Source organism: Choloepus didactylus, chromosome 11 (assembly GCF_015220235.1).
Source record: "Choloepus didactylus isolate mChoDid1 chromosome 11, mChoDid1.pri, whole genome shotgun sequence".
Taxonomy (NCBI): domain Eukaryota; kingdom Metazoa; phylum Chordata; class Mammalia; order Pilosa; family Megalonychidae; genus Choloepus; species Choloepus didactylus.
The window spans coordinates 20,898,112-20,919,550 of NC_051317.1; the positions used below are offsets into that span (position 1 = coordinate 20,898,112).

At 37.3% G+C, this 21,439-nt stretch overlaps 1 protein-coding gene and 1 pseudogene across 1 annotated transcript; one reads left to right on the forward strand and one right to left on the reverse strand.

Annotated features, from left to right (window-relative positions):
- Positions 1-2,037: 2,037 nt before the first annotated feature.
- LOC119506355 (olfactory receptor 2T11-like) lies at positions 2,038-2,994 on the reverse strand. The gene has a single exon (XM_037799367.1). It carries the CDS (start codon positions 2,992-2,994, stop codon positions 2,038-2,040), a length of 957 nt encoding a protein of 318 aa, XP_037655295.1.
- Positions 2,995-3,066: 72 nt separating this feature from the next.
- Positions 3,067-20,963, forward strand: LOC119506558 (annotated as a pseudogene).
- The last annotated feature ends 476 nt before the right edge of the window (positions 20,964-21,439 follow it).

Sequence of the window (21,439 nt, forward strand, 5' to 3'; positions counted from 1 at the left end):
GGAGAGAGGGATATACCTATTTACTGTTGGTGGGGAAGTAGAATGGTTTAGCCTATCTAGATGACAGTGTGGTGGTTCCACAAGTAGCTAAGTGGGTGCCATAACATCCTGCAGCCTCACTGTGGCGTATATACTTGGAAGACCTGAGAGCAGGGACATGGATGGATATTTGCTCACTGGTGTTTATGGAGGCAGTATTCATGATTTGCAATGCTGATGAATAGAATGGTGAACTTGTGTATGCATACAATGGAATATTGAGCATCTGGAAGAGGGAGTAGAGCTGTGAGACACTCAGGTGAGTGGATCTTGTGGACAGCATTTGAGTGAAGTATGTCAGAGACAAAAGGACAAACATTATAATATCTCACCAGTATGGGCGAACTGTGTAAACTGAGAATTGAATGTTCAAGCACAGCTTATCAGGGGAATGCTTATTGTAATCATCCCTAGATTGTAAGCTCTTATAGCAGTCACTTCTATTCCTGAATTGTAATGGCTATCTCCAAATTCTGAGATGCTGAACTCTTTGTGTATTACTTGGTCAGTCCCTGGAACTTTGGGTATCTGTGTGACACCTGAAACTCAGAGCTAGAGCTTGGCAGCTATAAATGTCAGTACTAGTGCATACACCAATTGTTAAAAAGCCTGAAAAAGAATCCAAACTTCAATTAGAAATATGAATGAAGCAGATCTGGTTGGGACTAAGGCAAATCAGGCCGGACGCTAGAGGACAACATTGACAGTGTTTTTGGAACTTTGTCTTCTGTGTGAGACCAAGGAAAGAGATGTTTATTTGGTGCAGGATATATATCTTCTACAGCACACTGGATAATTTGACTTGTACAGTCAGTTTGTTTGAACACTATAATGACATGGAACTTTGAATGGGGAGTGGGACCTGGTAGGTTTGTGCAGGTTGGTGTGGAATAGCAATATATCCCAGAGCACTTTGGGAAGAGGATAAAAATATATTTGCAAGACCCTCCTGAGGAGCTGGGGAAACATGTGGAAGTGCTGGATGCCCCCACATGGGTTATTGCTGATATTCTCACAAACACTGGGGACTGAGAGTTTGGTGTGCCAGGCCCTTGATTTTGGGGCTTACCCTCATGGGGCTTGTTGCTGCAGGGGAGAGGCTAGGCCTACTTGCAGTTGTGCCTAGGGGTCTCCCCTGGAGGGCCTCTGTTGCTCAGATGTGGCCTCTCTCTCTAGCTAAGCCAACTCGGCAGGTGAACTCACTACCCTCCCCCTGCATGGGGCCTGACTCCCAGGGGTGTGGATCCCCTAGAGACCTTGGATATGTCTTCTGGTAATGGGCCTTGGCCTGGCATCATGGGATTGAGAGGGTGTTCTTGACCAAGGTGGGGAATTGAGGAAAGCAGGGTGAAGTTACAGTGGCTGAGAGGTTTCAGGTGGAGTAAAGGTCACTCTGGAGGGTATTCTTATGAACTATATGTTTATCCATTTTTAGGTGTTGGTGTGTTGAAGTGGCTGGAAGGAAATGCCTGAGGCTGTCAAGCTGTGACCTAGTGACCTTGATTCTTGGATGACTGTATGGCTGTGTAGCTTGCATGATGTGATGGTGTGAATGTGGGGGCCTTCTGAGTCGTGCTCCCTTTTACCAGTATGTGGATGCATGAGTGTAAAAATGGGGACAAAAACTAAATGAAAAATAGGGTGGGATGGGAGGATGGAATGACTTGGGTGTTCTTTTTCCTTTAGTTTTTTATTCTTTATTCTTTTTGGGGTAGGGAAGATGTTCAGGGATTGATTGGGGTGATGAATGCACAGCTGTGTGGTATTGCTGTGAACAGATGATTGTGCAATGAGGATGATTGTGTGGTGTGTGAATATATCTTAATAAAACTGAATTTTAAAGAAAGAATCTATACAGACTAAACTTTCTTAGTTGCCAATAATTAGTACTCTTTGATAGCTGATCAAATATTCTGTGATGAACCAGGACATACATGGGAGGTTCTTTGGGAAAATATCGATGATGGAAGACCTCTCCATTACTTGAATGGAAAACCTCTATGCATCATTTGCTACTTTCTGGGCAGATGAGCATCTTGTTAATATCTTTTTAAATGCCCCCATGACATCTTTGTTTCTGAGGCTGTAGATGAGAGGATTCAGCATGGGTGTGATGATGGTATAGAAGGCTGACATGACCTTGTCCTGCTCAGGAGTGTGAAAAGACTGGGGAAGAACATAATTGTAGAAGGCAGCTTCATAGAAAATGCTGACTGCAGTCAAGTGAGAGGAACATGTGGTAAAGGCCTTTTTCCAACCTTCGGCAGAGCACCTGCAGTGGATGGTTAACAAGATGAGAGAGTAGGAGGTTGAGATGATGGAGATGGGAATGAGCAACATGAGAACACAGTAGATGTACATCAGGGTTTCATACAAGGATGTGTCTGCACAGGCCAGTCTGAGAACTGCAGGAATCTCACAGAAAAAATGGTTGATGTTGTGGTAGCTACAGTAGGGAACATTCATGGTGATGGAGGTGAGCAGAAAGCCATTGAGAGAGCCGCCAAACCAGGCACTGGTAGCCAGCAGAAGACACACCTTGCAGTTCATCAGGACTGGGTACCTAAGAGGGTTACAGACAGCCACATAGCAGTCATATGCCATGAGGCCCAGAAAAAAGAACTCTGAGCCAATCATGGTCAAGTAGAGGAAGATCTGGATGCCGTAGGCCACAAAGGAAATGGTCTTCTCCTTAGACACCATGTCAACCAGGAGCTTTGGGACAGTGGTGCAGATGAAAAGGGTGTCCATCATGGACAACTGGCTGAGCAGGAAGTACATGGGGGTGTGGAGGCAGGAGTCCACCTGAATCAAAAATATCATGACCAAGTTTGCAGTTACAGCCACCAAGAAAATGGCAAGGATAACTGTAAAGACAATGCCTGTCACCCTGCTGCTCTCCAGAAGCCCCAGCAGGATAAAGCCTGAGGGTGAAGTTCTGTTCTTCATTGCCATTTACTAGGACAGATCCAGGGAAGAAGGAGGCCACAGAGACAAAGAAGGAAAGGGCAAGATAGCACATTCAATATGGTAGAAACATATGATGGAGACACCACCTCTGAGTGTACTGGTCAGGATGAAATTTTCCAGAACAGAAAGCTGGAGAAAAACAAACAAAACTATAGATAGTCACATCACAAAACATTGATGATGGCTCTAGTTTTCCCTTTGCAGAAAAATACTTTTTTATGTTGTGTTCATTCTATTATTATAGTTATGGTAATTGCATAATACATTTGACACTTGCTAGAAAAGGAGTAGGGTTTTGGGGCATATATGCCCTGTTCATTCTGTATTTATGACATCAAGAAAGTTGCCCAAACAATAGAGGAGCTAAATTAATACTGGTAGGAGAAAAGGATCATTGACTGAATGACCAAGGGAGAGCATAGTGAGTAACCTGAGTAATGAAAGATTAGGACATTTGCTAGGGCTTCAAAATATTCCCTGTCTTTCTATTTGCTGGTTCTTAAATTTGGGTCTCTTCAATTTGTTTGCACTACTTTGTTATCCTCCTAGCAGATTTCTTCTAATAGTTTCTTTATTCTCTAACTCATCCTGAATAGAGCTACCAGTATTGAATTCATTAAGCAGCAGATCTATTATGACACCAAATTGAGTCCCTTCTTTGATTACATTGCTTACCATTGCCATTGTAGGTTTGTGGAAGAAGAAGGCATGGTAAAAATAAAACCCTGGCATCTTGAAGACATCCCACCAAGAAGCATGCAGTAGGAAGTAGTTAATCAAGCAAGATTCCTGCCAATTTTTTCCCATACTTTGAGGCCAAATTTAACCACAGGATTTAGAAATTGTAGAATATATATCTATATCAATTATAGCAACAGGACACCACTTAGAAAGGAATTTACATCCATAACTCATACTAGATAAATTAAAAATTTTAATGTTAAAAACTAAAGCAAAAGATCCATAGAAATAATACAGCCTTTCCCAGTGGTAGACCTTAGTGTCTTGAGTATCTAACATTCATCACTAAAAACTAGAGTCCAAACAAGGGTACAGCCTAGAAGCACATGACAATTTTCTTATTTTTGCCATTCCTAGGACAACTGCCATACCTAGGCCAAGTACCATAAGCCCTTCAATACAGGGTTTTCACATTTAGCAAAAAGAATACTGGATGCCCAGTTAAATTTGACTTTAAGTAGAACATGATTTTTTCAAATAAGTATGTCCCATGCAATATTTATTATCTACTTCCCTTAAAGAATTATTTCCTGTTTTTCTGAAATTCAAATCTTTCTGTTCATCTTTTACAACAAACAGTAATGACAGTAAAAAACGACCAGTAGAATCAACAAAATATAATCAATAAATTCTAATACTTAGAATTTAATTCATGTAATAACAAACATCAAACTTAAACTGCCTCACTCCACATTTCCTTCTGATTGATATATTCAGATTATTCTAAATATACAAGTAATGCTGTACTTGATTTTAATGATAATGCATACATTCCCTCATCATTATGCCTTGATCTTTCCCTAGTGTGAGACAGATACAGTGTACAGTGCTGAGGAATTAATCCTCTTGTAGTTGATCATCATCTAAGATTTTCTATCAGCAATGACTGCTGAATTTAATTTCTCAATAACCATGTTTTTACAACATGGGAATGTGTGTGTGTTCATGTGCCTGAGTCTCAAAAACCACATTATCGTTTCATTTTTTTCCAAAGATTATTAGAATTTCTGCAAGGATGGATTTCCAGAGATAAACGTGAAGCAGGAGACCTGAATTCTATGCCAACACTGCAGATGACATGGTCACATTACATAAGTCAATGCATCTTTCTGGAACTCTTTCCTCACCTCTGCAATGAACTTGAACTTAATCTAGAATCACAAAAGCATAGCATTCCTGCACTACATCTCAAGTCCAGTGTCTCGGGGTCTCTGGAGGATGCTTATGCCCATCCTGGGTAATTGGATTGCATCACCCATGGAGCCTGAATGTGACTTCAATGAAGTCCTTGACAAAACAATTCAGGAAGCCTTTGGCAATCACTGAAATTGGCACACACCATGAAATCCATTTATCAGCCAATAACAAGATTACCTCTAAGACCACTCCCTGCCTGAAATTCTCCTCTTGTATGAAAGATTCCCCAGATTTCACTCAAGCATCACTTAGGGAGTGACTTCTGTATCTTGAGTCCTTGGATGGGTCCTGGAAGGCCTGAGGGTTCATGCACCTCCACGGTTCCCAGTCTACCCGTACCCCCACTCATGGATGGTTGTGTGCACAGTATGTGGAACCACTGATTTCCTAAGAAGTCCAATTTATTCCCAAAATTGCTTTACCTGATACATGATGATTACTTTTTTTTTTTAGCATAGCAATGGACTGATATGTTCCTGACTTTCTAAATCTCAGAATAGTGTAAAAATCTTGAGAAACTTTGATCATATTCTTCTTTGAGTAGCTGAAACAGACTGTGTAGTACTTAAGAACAGGGAAATTTACCTTATTCTAAAGTAATCAGCAAATATATCTTGGGGAATATTCCCCATTTTACTTACAGGGAAACTGAAGCCAAGAAAAAAAGTTACTTAGGTGTCAGTTAATGGCAGAGCTAAGAACCAATTCTATCTCTTTCAGTTGTTTATAATTCTTCTATGAACTTATGTTACACATTTCCCTTGCTGATCTCCAGAAGATGATGGAAAAGTTTGAAAGAGTTTTTCCATAAGCTCTGGGATTGATAATTGACCTGATTCCTCTGAATGCTTGGTCCAACAAACAGTACATGGCTTCACATTCCATCATTTGCTCTGTCAGGGAACTTGAGATGAGATCCCCACTGATGGATGGGAGTGGGGATAGGATAATCTCAAAATTTCTTACAATCAGCTAATAGCTATGATTGTTTTAACTACATAATCCTTTTATGGGATAGGACTTTTAATGAATGATAAACCACCCTCTGAGAAGAAAATCATTCCACTCACTCTAGTGAGGCTTTGGCTTACAGTAGCAGCCTTCTTCCAAAAGTTTGTGTTCTTGTGGTGCCATAACACAAGGAAATTGATTTTCCCTCCATACACAGATTGTGTATTACCTACACTGTCCTGAAAGTACAGGAGGGGTGAAATAACATTGCTCCCAATCCCAAAACATACATAGCCAAACCCCAAAATAAACTTTTATTTCATGCCCTACCCTCACCCTACTTTACAAACTCCAAAGTTGTTTGGTGACAGCATGTAATTATTTCTTGAGTCAACAACAAAATCAGAGAGTTACATGGCTTATACAAAGCTTTTATTTAAAAAAAATAATAATAATGAATGGACCTCATTTTTAGAACAGTTTTAAGTTTACCAAATATTGAGGAGATAGCACCTAGAGTTCCTATATTACCCCCCTCTCCAACTCACAGTTCTCCCTATTTTAACGTCTTTCATGATTGTGGTATATTTTTACAATGGACGAACCATCACTGATACATTATTATTGACTAAAGCCCATAGTTTACAATAGGGCTCATGCTTTGTTTTGTATAATTGTATAAGTTTTGACAAATGCTTAATGTTATGTACCACCAATACAGTATCATATGTAATACTTCCACTGCATAAAAACCTCTATAATTGACCTCTTCATCCCTCCCCATCTTCCCCTAAATCCCTGGCAACCAATGATCTTTTCTACTGTCTCTCTTGCTTTTCCTTTTCCTGAGTGTGATTTACGTCTAATATTGTATATGGCTTTTTCAGACTGACTTCTTTCATTTAGCAGTATGCATTTGTTACCTCTCTGTTTTTGTTTTGTTTTGTTTTGTTTTAGGTTTGATAGTTCATTTCATTTTATCATTGAATAATAGTCCATTGTATGGCCTTACCCCTGTAATTCTATACACTCACCTTTTGAAGGCAGCACCACGTTTACTGAGATAACATATTTGAATATATTTCATTTTCTGTAGCACTGGTAGAGTGAATTTATGGACCAGATTCATTAGCTTCTGTGACAGGAATATGGATTGCTCTCCTGAGTGGTAAATGTTTTATTTTACTCAATTTATTACTGTAAATATTGTTAAAAGAGAGTAGTCTATTTACAGCGCTGCCCATTGCCAATCAGTCCCCTTATCCACCAATGCCGTTCTAGCGCATTAAACACAGTGGGATTTAAAATGGGGGGTTAGGTGCTTATAAAGTCATCACTGGGGCTGCAGAGGCAGGCTCTGAGCTAAGCCCCCAGGAGCATCTCCTGTACCCAGCAATGCTCGGCCCCTGTTGAGTCAGGGATGGTTGCCACCCCTGTCACATGGAGGTGATGAATTGGGAAGCTGCCACCATTGCTCTGCACTCAGAACCCGTTGCTTCCACCGGGATTAGGAGAGTCGCTGTCCAACCTGCGGAATCATGACAGCACCTGAAGAATTAAGCTCCCTCCAAATTAGGAGGCCACCACTGTAGCTATAACCTCAAGCTCACCACCAGTAAAACAATTGTGCTGCACCCTGTGTCTCTCCCAGCTGAACTCAAAAAAGTCTCAAAGTCATCATATCAGCAGAGCTCAAACTGGGTCCTAACCCTAGATGCAAGGGAGTCTGGGAAATGTAGTTTTTAGCATTTCAGCCTCTTCAACAGTAGAAGGAATGTGATAGAGGGTGAGGGAGGATCCACCACAATCATATTTATTTCCTCTGAAAAGCATGGGGGTTCTCATGCCACACAACCTGTGTGGAAAAAGTTCCAAGAGCATGTCCAGTGACTCCTCAACAGAATAAAAGTGCTCTCTGTCTAGATCCACAGAAAAGCACAGGAATGGTTTATGAAGGCCATGTATGGGTAAGTGTCAGTATTTTGCATTTAGATGAACTCTTAAAAAGTTTATTAACCACCTCTGACTTTGTGAGCACAATATTTATCAGAAATAGTAAGTGAATATTAAGTGAAAAAAGCAATTGAAAATGTATCTTATCCTAAGAAGAAGATTTTGGAAAGGAAGTTAGCTGTCCCCAGTAGGATATTCTGAAATGTCTCTAAGTTTTCTCTTTATTCCTTGCCTTGGGATGAATAAATGCTGAAATCCCTCCTAAAGATGTAGCTTTAACTCCTGTTCAGTGCTGATAAATTGAGACTAAAAGTGAAATGAACTTCTTGAGAAATATTTAAAATCTGAGGTGAATTTGAGGCAAGGTGCTACCAATTTTGAATTTAATGTTGCCTAGAGACAAGGCTGTGACTGTTATTTGAAAGAACTGTTGGTGTTAATTGAAGTGGTATCACTTTTACTTCCACAGCACAAGAATCATCCTGCCCTCAAAGGAATTGCCTTGTTTTTAAAATTTCATTCATATTATAGAGTTCCATTCTGTATCTTTAGCAAGAAAAATGGTAGGTTTATAAAAACATTTTGTTTTAGTTCATGTGTAATAATTGGGTAGTAATTGATGATTCCATTGGAATCGTTTTCATTTGTTCTTTAAAAAATCAAAACTAAAGAAACCAAAGAAAGCAGGAGTGAAAAAAGGATGGCAGAGAGTATTTGGCTGTAGTATGTGACTTCAGACTTTTCCTGTATGAGATAGATGAAGAAAAAACATGGAAACCCAGTGTCTTAGTGAGTCAAGTAATTGACATGAGGTAAGCTATGGAAGGGAGAATATTTTTTTCCTTAGAAAAAAATCTGGAAATAAAAATGGTTTCTGATATTTTCTCTAAATGTTATTGCCATTTAAATTTAACTTTATGTTAACTGTCTAATTTTCTCCCTTGCCCTCTGAACATTAAAATAGAAGGATTTTGCCTAAAGTTTGCTGTCACCATCTTTTAGGGATGGACTATGTTCTGTGTGATATTAGTAAGAATTTTCTTTATCAACAGTTTGTTTTCTAATTATATACACATGCATGTGTGTTTATATATGTGTGTGTATGTATGCAGTAGGAAAGGAAATAAAATCTCAAAACCAAGCACTCTTTTGTTGAGATATAGTTCACATACCATAAAGATCAGCATTTTAAAGTGTGTGACTGGGTTTTTTTTACTATATATACAAGGTGACCAACCATTACCACAATCCCATTTTAGGACATTTTCATCATCCCTTTCCCCCTGTCTTTAGTTGCTGGCAATCACTAATCTACTTTCCATCTCTATGGATTTGATTTGCCTGTTCTCGATGTTCCAGGTAAATGGAATCATACAATATGTAGTCTTTTGTGACTGGCTTCTTTCACTAAGCATCATGTTTTCTGGGTTCACACTTCATTCCTTTTTAATGGCTGATACACTTTATTAGGTTGAGGCAGTTCCCTTCAGTTCCTAGTCTGTTGAGTGTTTTTATCAGGAAAGAGTGTGGAAATTTGCCAAATTATATTTCAGTGTCTATTGCAATGAACATGTGGGGCTTCCCCCCTTTGTTTTAATAACATGGTTTATTACATTGATTGAGTTTTGTATGTTGTATCAACCTTACATTCCTGGAATAAATTCCACTTGGTTATAGTGTATAATAATTTTATATAGTGCAGGATTGAGTTTGCTAGTATATTGATGAGGATTTTTGCTTCTACATTCATAAGGGATGTTGCTCTATATTTCTTTTCTCCTAATAGTTTTGTCTGGTTTTGGTTATCAGGATAATACTGGCATCATAGAATGAGTTGGAAAGTGTTCTTTCCTTTTCTGTTTTTTTGGAAGAATCTGTGAAGGACTGATATTGATTCGTCTTTAAATGCTTGGCAGAATTCACCCTTGAATCCACTGGGTCTGGGACTTTTCTTTGTGGGAAGTTGTGTTTTTTTTATCACTAGTTCAATCTCTTCACTTGTTATTGGTCTATTGAGATTTTCTATACCTTCTGAGCAGTTTCAGTAGTTTGTGTCTTTCTAGGAATTTTTCCAATTCATTTAGGTTATTTAATTTGTTGACATACAAATATTCATAGTATTCCCTTACACTTTTTATTTCTGTAAAGTTGGTAGAAATGTCTTCTCTTTCATTCCTGGTTTTAGTGATTTGAAACTTTTCTCTTTTTTTCTTAGTCAGTTAAGCTAAAGGGCTTGTCAATTTTGTCAATCTTTTCAAAGAACCACTACATTTTTATACATTGCAAATCAACAGATTTATAATTGTTGCTTTAAGTAATTACCTTTTTAAACAGATAGGAAAAAAGAGATATAAACAAAAAATACATATATGCTGCCTTTTATATTTACTTGCATTTACCTGCATATAACCTGTGGCTACTGTTACTGGTGCTCTTTATTTCTTCCTTTGGAGTCAAGTATCTAGCATCCTTTCATTTCAGCCTGTAGGACTCCCTTTAGAATTTTTTTTTTTTGGTAAGGCACACTGGCTAGCAATGAATTCCTTCAGCTTTGGTTTTTTGGGAATGACTTGATTTCTCCTCCAGTTGTTTGAAGGATAGTTTTGCTGGGTATAGAATTCTTGGTTGACAGTCTTTTTTTTTTTTTTTTTTTTTTGTCACCTTAAATATATCATCCTACCGCCTTCTGGCTTCCATGGTTTTTGAAGAGAAATCAGTTGTTAAACTCTGCCTCAGGTAGCCATGACATAAAAAGACTTGCATGAAATTATTTTCTATAAATGGTCCCCCAGAGAAAAAGCTATTCACACTGGTTGAACTCTGAATCAGGTCAGATACAGAGAGTCTTGTAAACTGAGTCTTCCAGGGAACTATGAGGCAGGAAAAATAATGGCAGTTCATTGGGAATGATGCTTTTAAAAAGCTCCAGCTCCTTGCTGTTCCTTCCTGCTCTCTCTTGCACTTTCCAGTGTTCAGTGCTTTCCATTCTGCACCAGGAAAGTGGACTGCCATTTTCCAAGGCCACCATGGAGCTGGAGAGTGGAAAATGGCATCAAGGCAATTCATAACACCACACACAGACCACCACTATTATTACCAAGATTTGGCTGTTTTCCTTGACTAAAGCCTCCCTGGATTGCTGCAAGTCTTTGACTAATTTCTGTAAAAGTAGATTCTTAGAAATTTTGCCAACTTTATCATTGCCTTTATGGAGAAGAGAATTTTTAGAAATCTTTATGCTGCCATTTTCTTTGACATTATTCCAGACATTCTTGAAGCATTTACTAAAGGATACTGCATCTATGAACTTATAGTGAGCATATCCTGTTGAAGGAAATGCAATATGGTTCTCTGTTCCTGCTGAAAGTTCTTAAAATTTTAGGTTCCTCTATACCTTCCTCTTAATGTCCCTTAGACTCTGTCCTTGGCCTTCTTCTCTTCATCCTATGCACACACTTTGGATGATCCCATCACGTACTGTGGCACCAGGTGTCAAGTCACAGCTTGAGTGACCTCTCAACATAGACTTTGTCCTTATCACTGGTAAAATCCAATGAAATTAAAATTTAGGATTGTTTTTCATGGATTGTTTTACTCACTTTCTGGTGACTTTACTCACATTCAGTGTTTTACTTTTCCTTCAGGGATGGAGCATTTTCTGTCAGTTCCATCTGGCCTTCTGATTTTATTCCCGTAAGGAGAAAGGAACTATCTCACATCTTTAAAGTAAGCATGCATGCTGCAATTGGTTCACTTGGTTATATGTTTTTTTTTCTTCAGTCCATGCCTTGCCTTTACACAGAAATTAATGTTCCTAGGCTGCTGAAGGTCACTGGAGGTTGAGATTTCAGAAATGCTGCAAGTTTTCTGCATGTATCACAGTCTTTCATTCTATAGGTAAATCTGAGGCTTAACGTGAAAACATGCCTGAGGTTGTCCATTCATGCTACACTAAGGTTTACAGGACAGGTATCAGATTCATAGCTGAAAACTGGGTGACTTAAAAAGCAGGACTGTATTGGAAAGCTGAAAGAAAAGGGAAAAAATAATGTCAGAGAAAGAGAGATGATTCAGAAGTGACATGCTTCTAGGTTGTGTCTAAGGGAGAAAAATCTCCTTTGGTATGGATACCAAGTCTCATCTCCTTTTTGTCTCCACTGTACCTATCATGGGATGGTGTAGACTACAAGTTGGATGTAAATGTTTGCTGAATTAATCATTGACCTGCAGGAAGCATGAATGTATACTTTCTAAAAATAGAGACACTTTGAAAAATAGTTTCCTCTGGAACAAATTTTGAAGCCATAATTCAAATTCAAATCAAGACAACCGCTTGGAAAAATCAGGGAAGTATGTGGTTTTGCAATGTCACAAAATTAGAAGCTCCACTCTTAAAAATTCATGTAAAAAATTAAAGTGATTCTGGAATGGGTTAAATAAAATGACAGAGAAAGGAAAGGTCTGCCCTCTCCTCATTTGACCCATGTGGTTTAGTCAATCTGTGAATCTTGTATTTAACAAAGATTGGACAGAGAGATTCTTAGTTTCTCAGCCCATGATATATAACTATTTAGACTCCACTATACTACCAAATAGTCCCTACAAAGACCTGGCTGTCTGTAACACAGTGGAAATTTATTGTGTCATTGCTGCTTAACTGATGTTTACCAGGAAAGCTTTACATATAAATTTAGAGTTCTGCTAGACTAATAATGTTTTTTTTTTTAAATTTAAGTTTGACTTGCCATTTACTAATAATTAAGCTACAGGCACGTATCAGCCAAAAGCATAAGTATTCCTGAATGTTTCTAACTTTATGACAAAAAACAAAAAACCCTGATAATCACAATTGCAATATGTTCACAACTGCAAGACATATTACCATTTCAGAGATATCAAAAAATGCAAAAGCTGTGTCTTTGATGAAATATAGAGGTTGAGAGAGTGGGTTCTAGCATCAGACTGCCTGGTTCTCCCTCTCTATGCCTGTTTTCTCACTTGCGTAATGGAGAGAATAATGGTACCTACCTGGTGAGGTTCTGTGAGGATGAAATAACTTAATACATGCAAATTCCTAGCTGTTCCTAGTGCAGAGTCAGCACACGAGCAGAAATTATTTTCATTTGATGAAGTACAATATATTCTTTAGTGGCAGCACACCACTATTTTTATGAGGGTTAAAGTAGACGTGAAAGGGATATTTTACAGAGTATCTGACTCTTGCTTTTGCCCTGGGTTCTGATAATCACACCATTTATTCTAAGAACCAGGAAGAGAGCAACTGTGTTAGTGGTGTCACTTAACAATGGTGAGTTTAATGCAAAATGCTAATCAGGCTAGCATAAAGAGTATCTGCTTCCTTATAATATAGCTATTCCTTAAATTGTTCTGGGTCACAGCTTCCCAGATCTCAGCATCTAGCAATAAATATTCAATCCAATATTAGCAGATAGTGAGAATGAGAAGAGTGAGTGGGTGGGAGTGCTGAGTGACTTGCACAAGATTTTGAAAAAAAATCATTCCAAACACGCTCAGTCTATGTTCTGAAAGAGGCTTATGACAGCACTTTACCCCTGATCAAAACCACCCAGGCAGCCACAATCATAGGTATGGATTTATATAACCTTTATCCAAGTAGGTTTGTATCCCCCCACCCTCAATTCCAAAACTGAAATCAGAAAACCTTAAGTTTATTCACAACTCCCCTGGCAGCAAAACCTGATCTTAACTGACATGAGGCTAATACTTGGTGTGACTATTCATTGTATTCTCTGCAAAAAATTAATATATATGATTATATGATGCTTCCCCAGACCCCAGTAGGGGTATTGTATAATATGGTGCTGGCATTTATATGGTAATGCCGTCTGAAAACTTCCAAGTTCCACAGCACATATGGTCCCCAGGGTATCAGGTTGTGATCCTGTATAATAATTGCAGACTGTCTAACTTGAAGGCAGGAATGGTCTTTCATATCCCAATGCCCAATACTTAATAGATAAATGAATAGAAAGTGAAGCAATAAATAAATTACCAAAATCAACATGCAAGCTTATGTCAATAAACAAGAATATTTGCATTTCCCAAATGTCATGAGAGCCACTTAGCTATTTACTGCTTGTAAAACACAGAGTGAGTTACCAAACAACTTTGAGCATTATTGGGCTCGTGTGCTAAATGCAGATTATTCCTGCATTTCAAAGTTATAGTACGTTGCATTTAAGGCCTTCATGCAATAAATACTATCTTTGATACCTGGAGCTTTAAATGTTGCTATATTTTTACACACACTCCAACACGGTTACCTTTCAGACCCTGATCACTGAAAAATTAGATTATAGAATTTTTTATTTGTGTAACAACCATTTATTTACAGCCTATTTGAAAGCATATCATTACTTGAATAGTATACTTTCTTCAAGTATTCATAAAGATTACTTTATAATGATCTTTATTTAGAAAAGTCATGCTTTAGTATGCTTCTACAATCTAAAAGAAAACACAATAGTGCAAATTAATTATTATTCTTATATTCCTGTTCATTTTTATATCTGTTAAATCTGTCTTTAACTTTTTCAGTATTCATAAAATATTTCAGTTTACCCTATTAGTTTTATTTCATGTTCCCCCCTCCCCCAAAAAAAGAGGGTGATGTTTTTGTTTTTATGTCACATACAGATCACAAAAGAATCCCTCTGGGAAATGAAGAAGGGTTATTTGTTGTTCATGTTACCATAGATGGTAAGAAGCATCTTTACTCTTCTGGAATAACTTCAAGTTCTAATAATAGTAATACTATCAGATCTATTCTCTTTTTTTTCTGCAAATGAAATCTTCCACCTAAAGTTTAATGAGTTTTCAAGTCAAAAGATGTTTCTAATTTCTGTAATCCTCCTGGAGTCTAAATATCTTCACAGGTGATTTGATCTAATAATTCCACTGTAATTTAGATTAAGTCTTAAAGTTGGTGCATTAAAGAAAAGAAAATTCTGCTTGATCCCCATCCCCCCACCCCCCACCGCATCATCCTCAACTGTAATATTAGCACCACAAAGAGTAATTCTATAAAAATTCCAGCAGTGTCCCTTGTGCTTGTTGTATGTTTGCTCTTACAGTTGTTTGAAGGACACATGAATAGAATCTTGAGCCTAAATTTAGTGCTTTATTATAGCAATTTTATCTGGAATTATTAAGGTAATTATGTTGCCTCTAAATAATTACTTTCCTTTTTAGCTATATGATTTCTAATCTCTTATCCCTCTCTATCTTTCTCAAACTTCCCTGTGAGTTTGTGTCTGTGATTTTTTAGAACCCAACTTCAATCCATCAGGTTAATTATTGGGAGAGAATTAAAAATCATTGTTCATTTGAGGGCAACTTGGCCATTATTTTTATTTGTAGAGAAATCATTCCCATTGGCATTTAGAAGATTTATCAGATCATTGTTATTGGAAATTTTCTTAAATGCTTTTGGATAAAATTGGAAGAAGAGTCAAAACAAGTAAAGACAAAATACTACTGTATTTGCAAATTATTGTAAAATTATGTTCATTTGTTTAGAAATTATTCGAGTTGGTGACATGAAGATCCGTCAGATCAAGCTTACCCCACACGGCCAGATCATTGCAGCGATCTCAGGAAGAAATCACCACATGCATCTGTTTCCCATGTCAGCTTTGGATGGGTGAAAGACCGACATTCACAAGCTGGCAGAAACCAAAGGATGCCAGACCATGGCTTCTGGCACAGTGTGTCACGGGGCCCATACATGCCTCTGTGTAGCTAGGAGAAGCCAAGTCCTCTTATGAGCTGTTTCCAAGCAAGCAGATTTCCCACTGAAAATTTAAAGAGGTCCACGTGCCCACCCATGGCCAGTGGATGGCTATCTTCAGCGAACAGCTTTGTATGGGATTCCAGTCCGATTCCTGAGATATCCCTTGAGGAGAGAAGAAATCCCATACAGGATGCTCCATTCACACGATCCCACACTATCGTTTATTGCACATGAACCAGTGGATGCTTCTCTGTGCAGCTGAGATCTCCAGTATTGAATATCTGTTGTGTTTTAAGAGCCTTGGGGTGTACAATGACAGCAGGGGCCTCAGATCTAGGCCAATGGAACTGACGTGGCCAGCAACTCCAACCTATTGCTGTAAGGCTATCTTAAAATTTGCTCACTAATTTCTCTGTATCTTTCATGCCTTTCTCAAACAATTTTATCTCCTAAATATCTCCAGGGTTTACCAATGTCCACTCTGGCTAGGTCAGAAATCCATGTTGTTAATGATGGCTTTATTTTTTTAAACAATATTAATGGAATTTCTCTTAATTTCTCTATGTCTTTTTAAGAAGCATAACTCTCATGGTGTTGCGACTAAGTCATACAGTTTAACTTAGATTTAAATTTTTCTATAGTCATAGGATAATTTATCTTGAATATATTCTTAAGTCAAGTTATTGCTTTTTGTAATGCTCCTAAATAGGTATCTTCTTGGTCACATCAAATAAATTACTCATAAGCATTAATATACCATAAGAAATAGTAATTAATAATTAATTTTTTTTTGTTTTTTAAGTTTAACTTACTTAAGGTGTACATAGTATGCTTCTAAATAATTTTATTCTATTTCATAGTTTTATTGATTCAGGCAATCATTTACAAGATTAAATATAGCCATTTTATTCACTTAGGAAATAGTAGGTGAGCACTTAATATGAACAACTTACTATGCTAAGGGCTAAAGGCATAATATTAAACATACTAACAAGATAGACATACCCTGTGTCTCATGAAGATTACAGTCATGAGAGGAGACCTATAATTAAACAAGACATATAATAGGGGAAGAACAGAATTCTGTAGGAGCAAATAGGAAGGACACTTAATCCAAGCTGGTGGGTCATGGAAGGCTAGCCAAAAAGGTGAATTTTTTTTTTCCTTTCAGCACTTTAAAAGTGTCATTCCATTGTCTCCTGCCTTCCATTGTTTCTGATAAGAAGTCAACCATTTTAACTGTTGTTTCCCCTATCTCTTTTCTATTGATAATGAGATTGTCTCATTATGTTTGGTTTTCAGCAATTTTATTATGATATGCTTAGATGTGGTCTCTGTGTTTATCCCACTGAACTATTTGGATCTGAGGGTTGATACATTTCATTAATTTTGGAAAATGTTTAGGATTATCTTTTCAAGAAATTTTCTAACCTATTTTTTTCTCTCCTCTCCTTCTGGAAATCTAATTACATTTGTATTAGACCTCTTGATATTGTCCCCAGGTCAATGAGGCTATGCTCTTTTTATTTTTTTAAATTCTTTTTCCTATCTCTGCCTTTTTTGGATAATTTTCATTGACCCTGTCTTCAATCTCACTGATCCAATTTTTATTCCTGCTGTGTCCCAGAAATACTAAGCATTTCAGGTATTGTATTTTTCTGTTCTAGAATTCCAAATATGTTTTTGAAATTTCCATTTCTTTCCTGGAATTTCCCCATCTGCTGATCCATTTTATCTTTCATCTGGCTCAACTGTGGATCTGCTTCTATTGTGTATATATATATTTTCTGGATTAATGGTGATATTTCCCTATTTTTTCCATGTATTATAATGTTTATCCTTTGATGGACATTATGAATGATATGATGTGGAAACTTTGGATATTATCTTGCTCTAGAGAACATTGAGTTTTGTTCTGGAAGATAGTTTATCTACTCATGGATCATCTTGATTTTTCTGAGGCTTGGATTTAGATTTTGTTCGGGTGGGTCTATTTTGTCCTTTCCCTTAGTTGTAGGACACATTCCTTACTCTTAAAGTCTCCTTTCTAGAGACTCAACTGAATGCACAGGGTTTACTAATGTCCACTCTGGCTAGGTCAGAAATCCAGTGTCTCCCCAGCCCTGTGTGTCCTTTGAAATTTCTTTTTGGACCCCAGTGCTCCAAGAAGGTCTTGTGGAGTTTTGCTCTGTGCATGTGCAACTTTGGACTTGGCCAAAGACCTCAAGGGAACTGCTGTGCAGAATTCTTGGGCAACTTATTTGTGGTTCCATTCTCTCTGGTACTCTGCCTCACATACCAGACAATGTACAATCTGTTTCCTCTGCCCAGCAAAACTTCCATTTTCTGCTTGGGTTCCATTTTCCCAGAAAGATGGGGGAATGGAGAACCCAATTCATGACTTTCCTTTCTTTCAGGGATTGCAGTCCTGTGCAGTCTATTAACCAATACCTGAAAATAGTTACTTCATATATTTTGTCCAGTTTAGTAATTACTTATGTTGGGAGGGTAAGTCCTGTACCATTTACTCCATCATAAAGGAGCTGACCATCTTCACAGCACTTTTTTTTTTTTTTTTGAGGAACTTTAATCAGTTCAGTGTTCCAAGTATGGAGTTCAAGATGATAATTACAGAGACATGGCTGAAGGGGTTTTCTGATCCTGATTACAATCTTTGTTTTATACAATGACTCATGTGTTTAGATTTGCATTTCAGAAATGGTAGAATTGTACAGAACTTAATGTACCTACACACACATACAAATGCAAGTAAAACTGGGGAAATTTGATGAACATTGGTAGGTCAATTGCATCAGTGTCCTACCTTTGCAAAATATTATCATTGAGGGGAACTGGGCAAAGTGTACAAGGGATGTCTCTGTGCTAGTTCTTTAATCTGCATTTGAATCTATAATTATCTCAATGAAAATTTCAGTTAAAAAATTAATCACAAAGCCCACCTTTGCTGCTGCCTCCTCTCCTTTTCCCAGGTTACAACGCCCCGTACCTCTCAGTATATAGTGAGAATGCAGTAGACGTCTTTGATGTGAACTCCGTGAAGTGGATTCAGACTGTCTCCCTCAAGAAGGTAACTTGACTTTAAGATTATGTGACTGATGAATTACTGGTTGAAAAATGGAAACAGGAACATTCAATTGTACATTGAATGTACTGTAATGTGCGCTTGCTAATCCAGAGGCTTAACTAAAAGTGAAAAAAAGATACCAAAAGTCAAATTGATTAATTTTATTAGTTGCACTACAGCACATACTATTTTGTGATATATTATATAAAATAGGATTGTCATGATATAAACAAATAAATGTATAGTATAGATGTTACTTCCCACATTCAGTTTAAAAAGCTATTTTACTTTTATTATCAATTTTCTCTTAACAGTATAATTTTGTATCCTCTGAAGAAGGACTTCACAGGCTAAACCAAAGAAAAAGAATGTAAAGTGTATTTAAGAATCTCAATTAGGATGTTTCATAGATTTGCAAGAACATAAAAAATTGTATCTCAACTACTAATGATTTAAAAATTGAAATTTAAAAGTAAAAAACTGCCATTTTTGTTAAGAAAGACCACTGAAGATTTAAAAATAAGTAATTCAGGTATATGTAGAGTATAAATAGCATGAACCATCTAAAGGAATTTTTACAGGAATAGGATGAAGAAATTTGAAATTTAAATATATTTCTATTTAAGTTAGTAATTTCAGATTTTTTTTAGCCCATGCTTTTGAAATTTCATTGCCATGAGTTTGTAATACCATAAATTTCCCTTGATTGATATTTTTCTGTGTCTCTGTATTTTTTGAGACTACAACAATGGAGGGGTGAGGTTAAATGGAATGCCTTGATAATTGATGCTTTATATATATGCAATTAGCCTTAAAACTTAATTTTTAAAGGATCTGTTGAAATAGTAATCTTATTTCTTATTATTTTAGGTTCGACCCTTGAATCATGAAGGATCCCTAAATATTTTATGGCTGGAGACAATTAGATTAATATATTTCAAAAACAGGATGACAAGTAAGAAATTACATTTTTTTAGAACTACTTCTAAGAAACCATATCTCTAGCTGAGCACAGAGTGAGTATGTGATGGAGGCAAGATTTAAACTTTACTTCAAAGTCTGTGCTCTTGACCCTTAATGCTCTGAGGGCAAACAGTAGTTCACCTTTAGCTTGCAGCTGAAACTATCTATCTCTGATGTCCTCCAGTTACTTTGCAGCTGGGTTTATCTAGACATAGTCAGAAATAAGGACCTGTAAAGGCCAATCGCCATTTATGTGGCTAATTGTGAAAACTCTTTCACATTCCCAACAGGGCATGGATGTAGAAGTGCCCCATGCTGGAGTCCACCGGAAGGAGTGCATACCTACTCCACAGCCCACCTCTGTTTTTAAATTCCGGCCACAACAGAGTTCTCTCTTTTTTTTTCTCATTTATCATAGAGTGGAATACTCACGTGAGTAGAGCCATCATATTTTTCTTTTTGGAATTCCATTTTAAGATACTTTTGAGAGCTTCTGACTGGCAGTTTTGTTTACTACTAGATATTGAGAGACAAAACAAGGCGGGCCCTGGCCTTCCAGGGGAGAATTGCATCTTCCCCTAAGATCAGAAGAGAAATCATTTAGGGACTGTTCTTAACCTCTAGCAGAGGAGACTATGAGGACTACAAACTGCTCTGCCTCCCCCTCCTCCACACCTCCTCTTCCTGCAGTGGGCCCCAAAAAATACTTAGCTGTGTTAGAATAATTGCAATTACTTTCATTCACAGAAAACCTTGCTCTTTATGCTTAATTACCCTGCAACACAGCAGAATATTTTAACACCCAGAAGATATAAAAGTCTGGTAGGAGGGAAAAATTAGCATAGAAATGTGAGGGCAAATCAAAATGGAAAGACACCAAAGCTTTTGCTTTCTCAGGGAAAATGATGTTATTTTAAGATAAAATAATCATAGATTTAAGTATTGTTTAAATTGAACACTAAAGGATTTCATTTATGCTCTGTTTATGTTCTGGCTGAATTTCGCATAACCGTCCACTTTTAACTTTTAAAAATCTGAGCAATATGATACTTAGGTAGCTTATTAACAACTATAAGTTTCTTGGAGATTAATGGGTGGGAAGCACTTTAACAGTTTCAAGAGCACTATCTTTGTTTTAAGATACATATAGATCGGGATGAGCTGGTACTTCCTGAGGCATCAGATAATCAGAAACAATTGGTTCACCACCTCAACAATAGGTGCTGTTACTGCTTCAGAGTTCCAAAAGGCAAAGGACTGCCACAGAAGCGGCTGGAACCAAATCTCTAATCAGCATCCCTTCCTGAGCAGGGTTGGGAGGACCACTTGCAGACTGCGTGGCATTTAATCTGGAAGAAAAAGACATCTCTGAAAGGCAGAAACCTCTGTTCATGACAGTGATATGTTTGTTTCTCAGGAAAACTTTAAAGAAGACCTTTATGGTATAGTATGAAATGAATATAAGTGTAAAATGTTGATTCATTTCTTTGTAAATGTGAAATGATTGAAATTTTGTATATAAGCTTCTGCATAATGCAAATATGGAACAAACATGAATATGTGCACTGCAAAGTACATTCCATAATCATTTTATAAAGGAATCAATTGCACTATTTATGCCTATAGATTAACTACTTTCTAACTCTGGATCTGCTTTCTTCTGACTCTAAGATAATCTTTGTTAATGATCAATTAATTTGTGGTAATTTTTATAACTGAATAGGGAGAAACATAGTTTTAATAGTTTCAAATAAGAATATTTCTAG

Coding starts and splice junctions, on each gene's coding strand:
- LOC119506355 (XM_037799367.1), bottom strand. CDS start 2,994: ATGGCAATGAAGAACAGAACTTCACCCTCAGGCTTTATCCTGCTGGGG.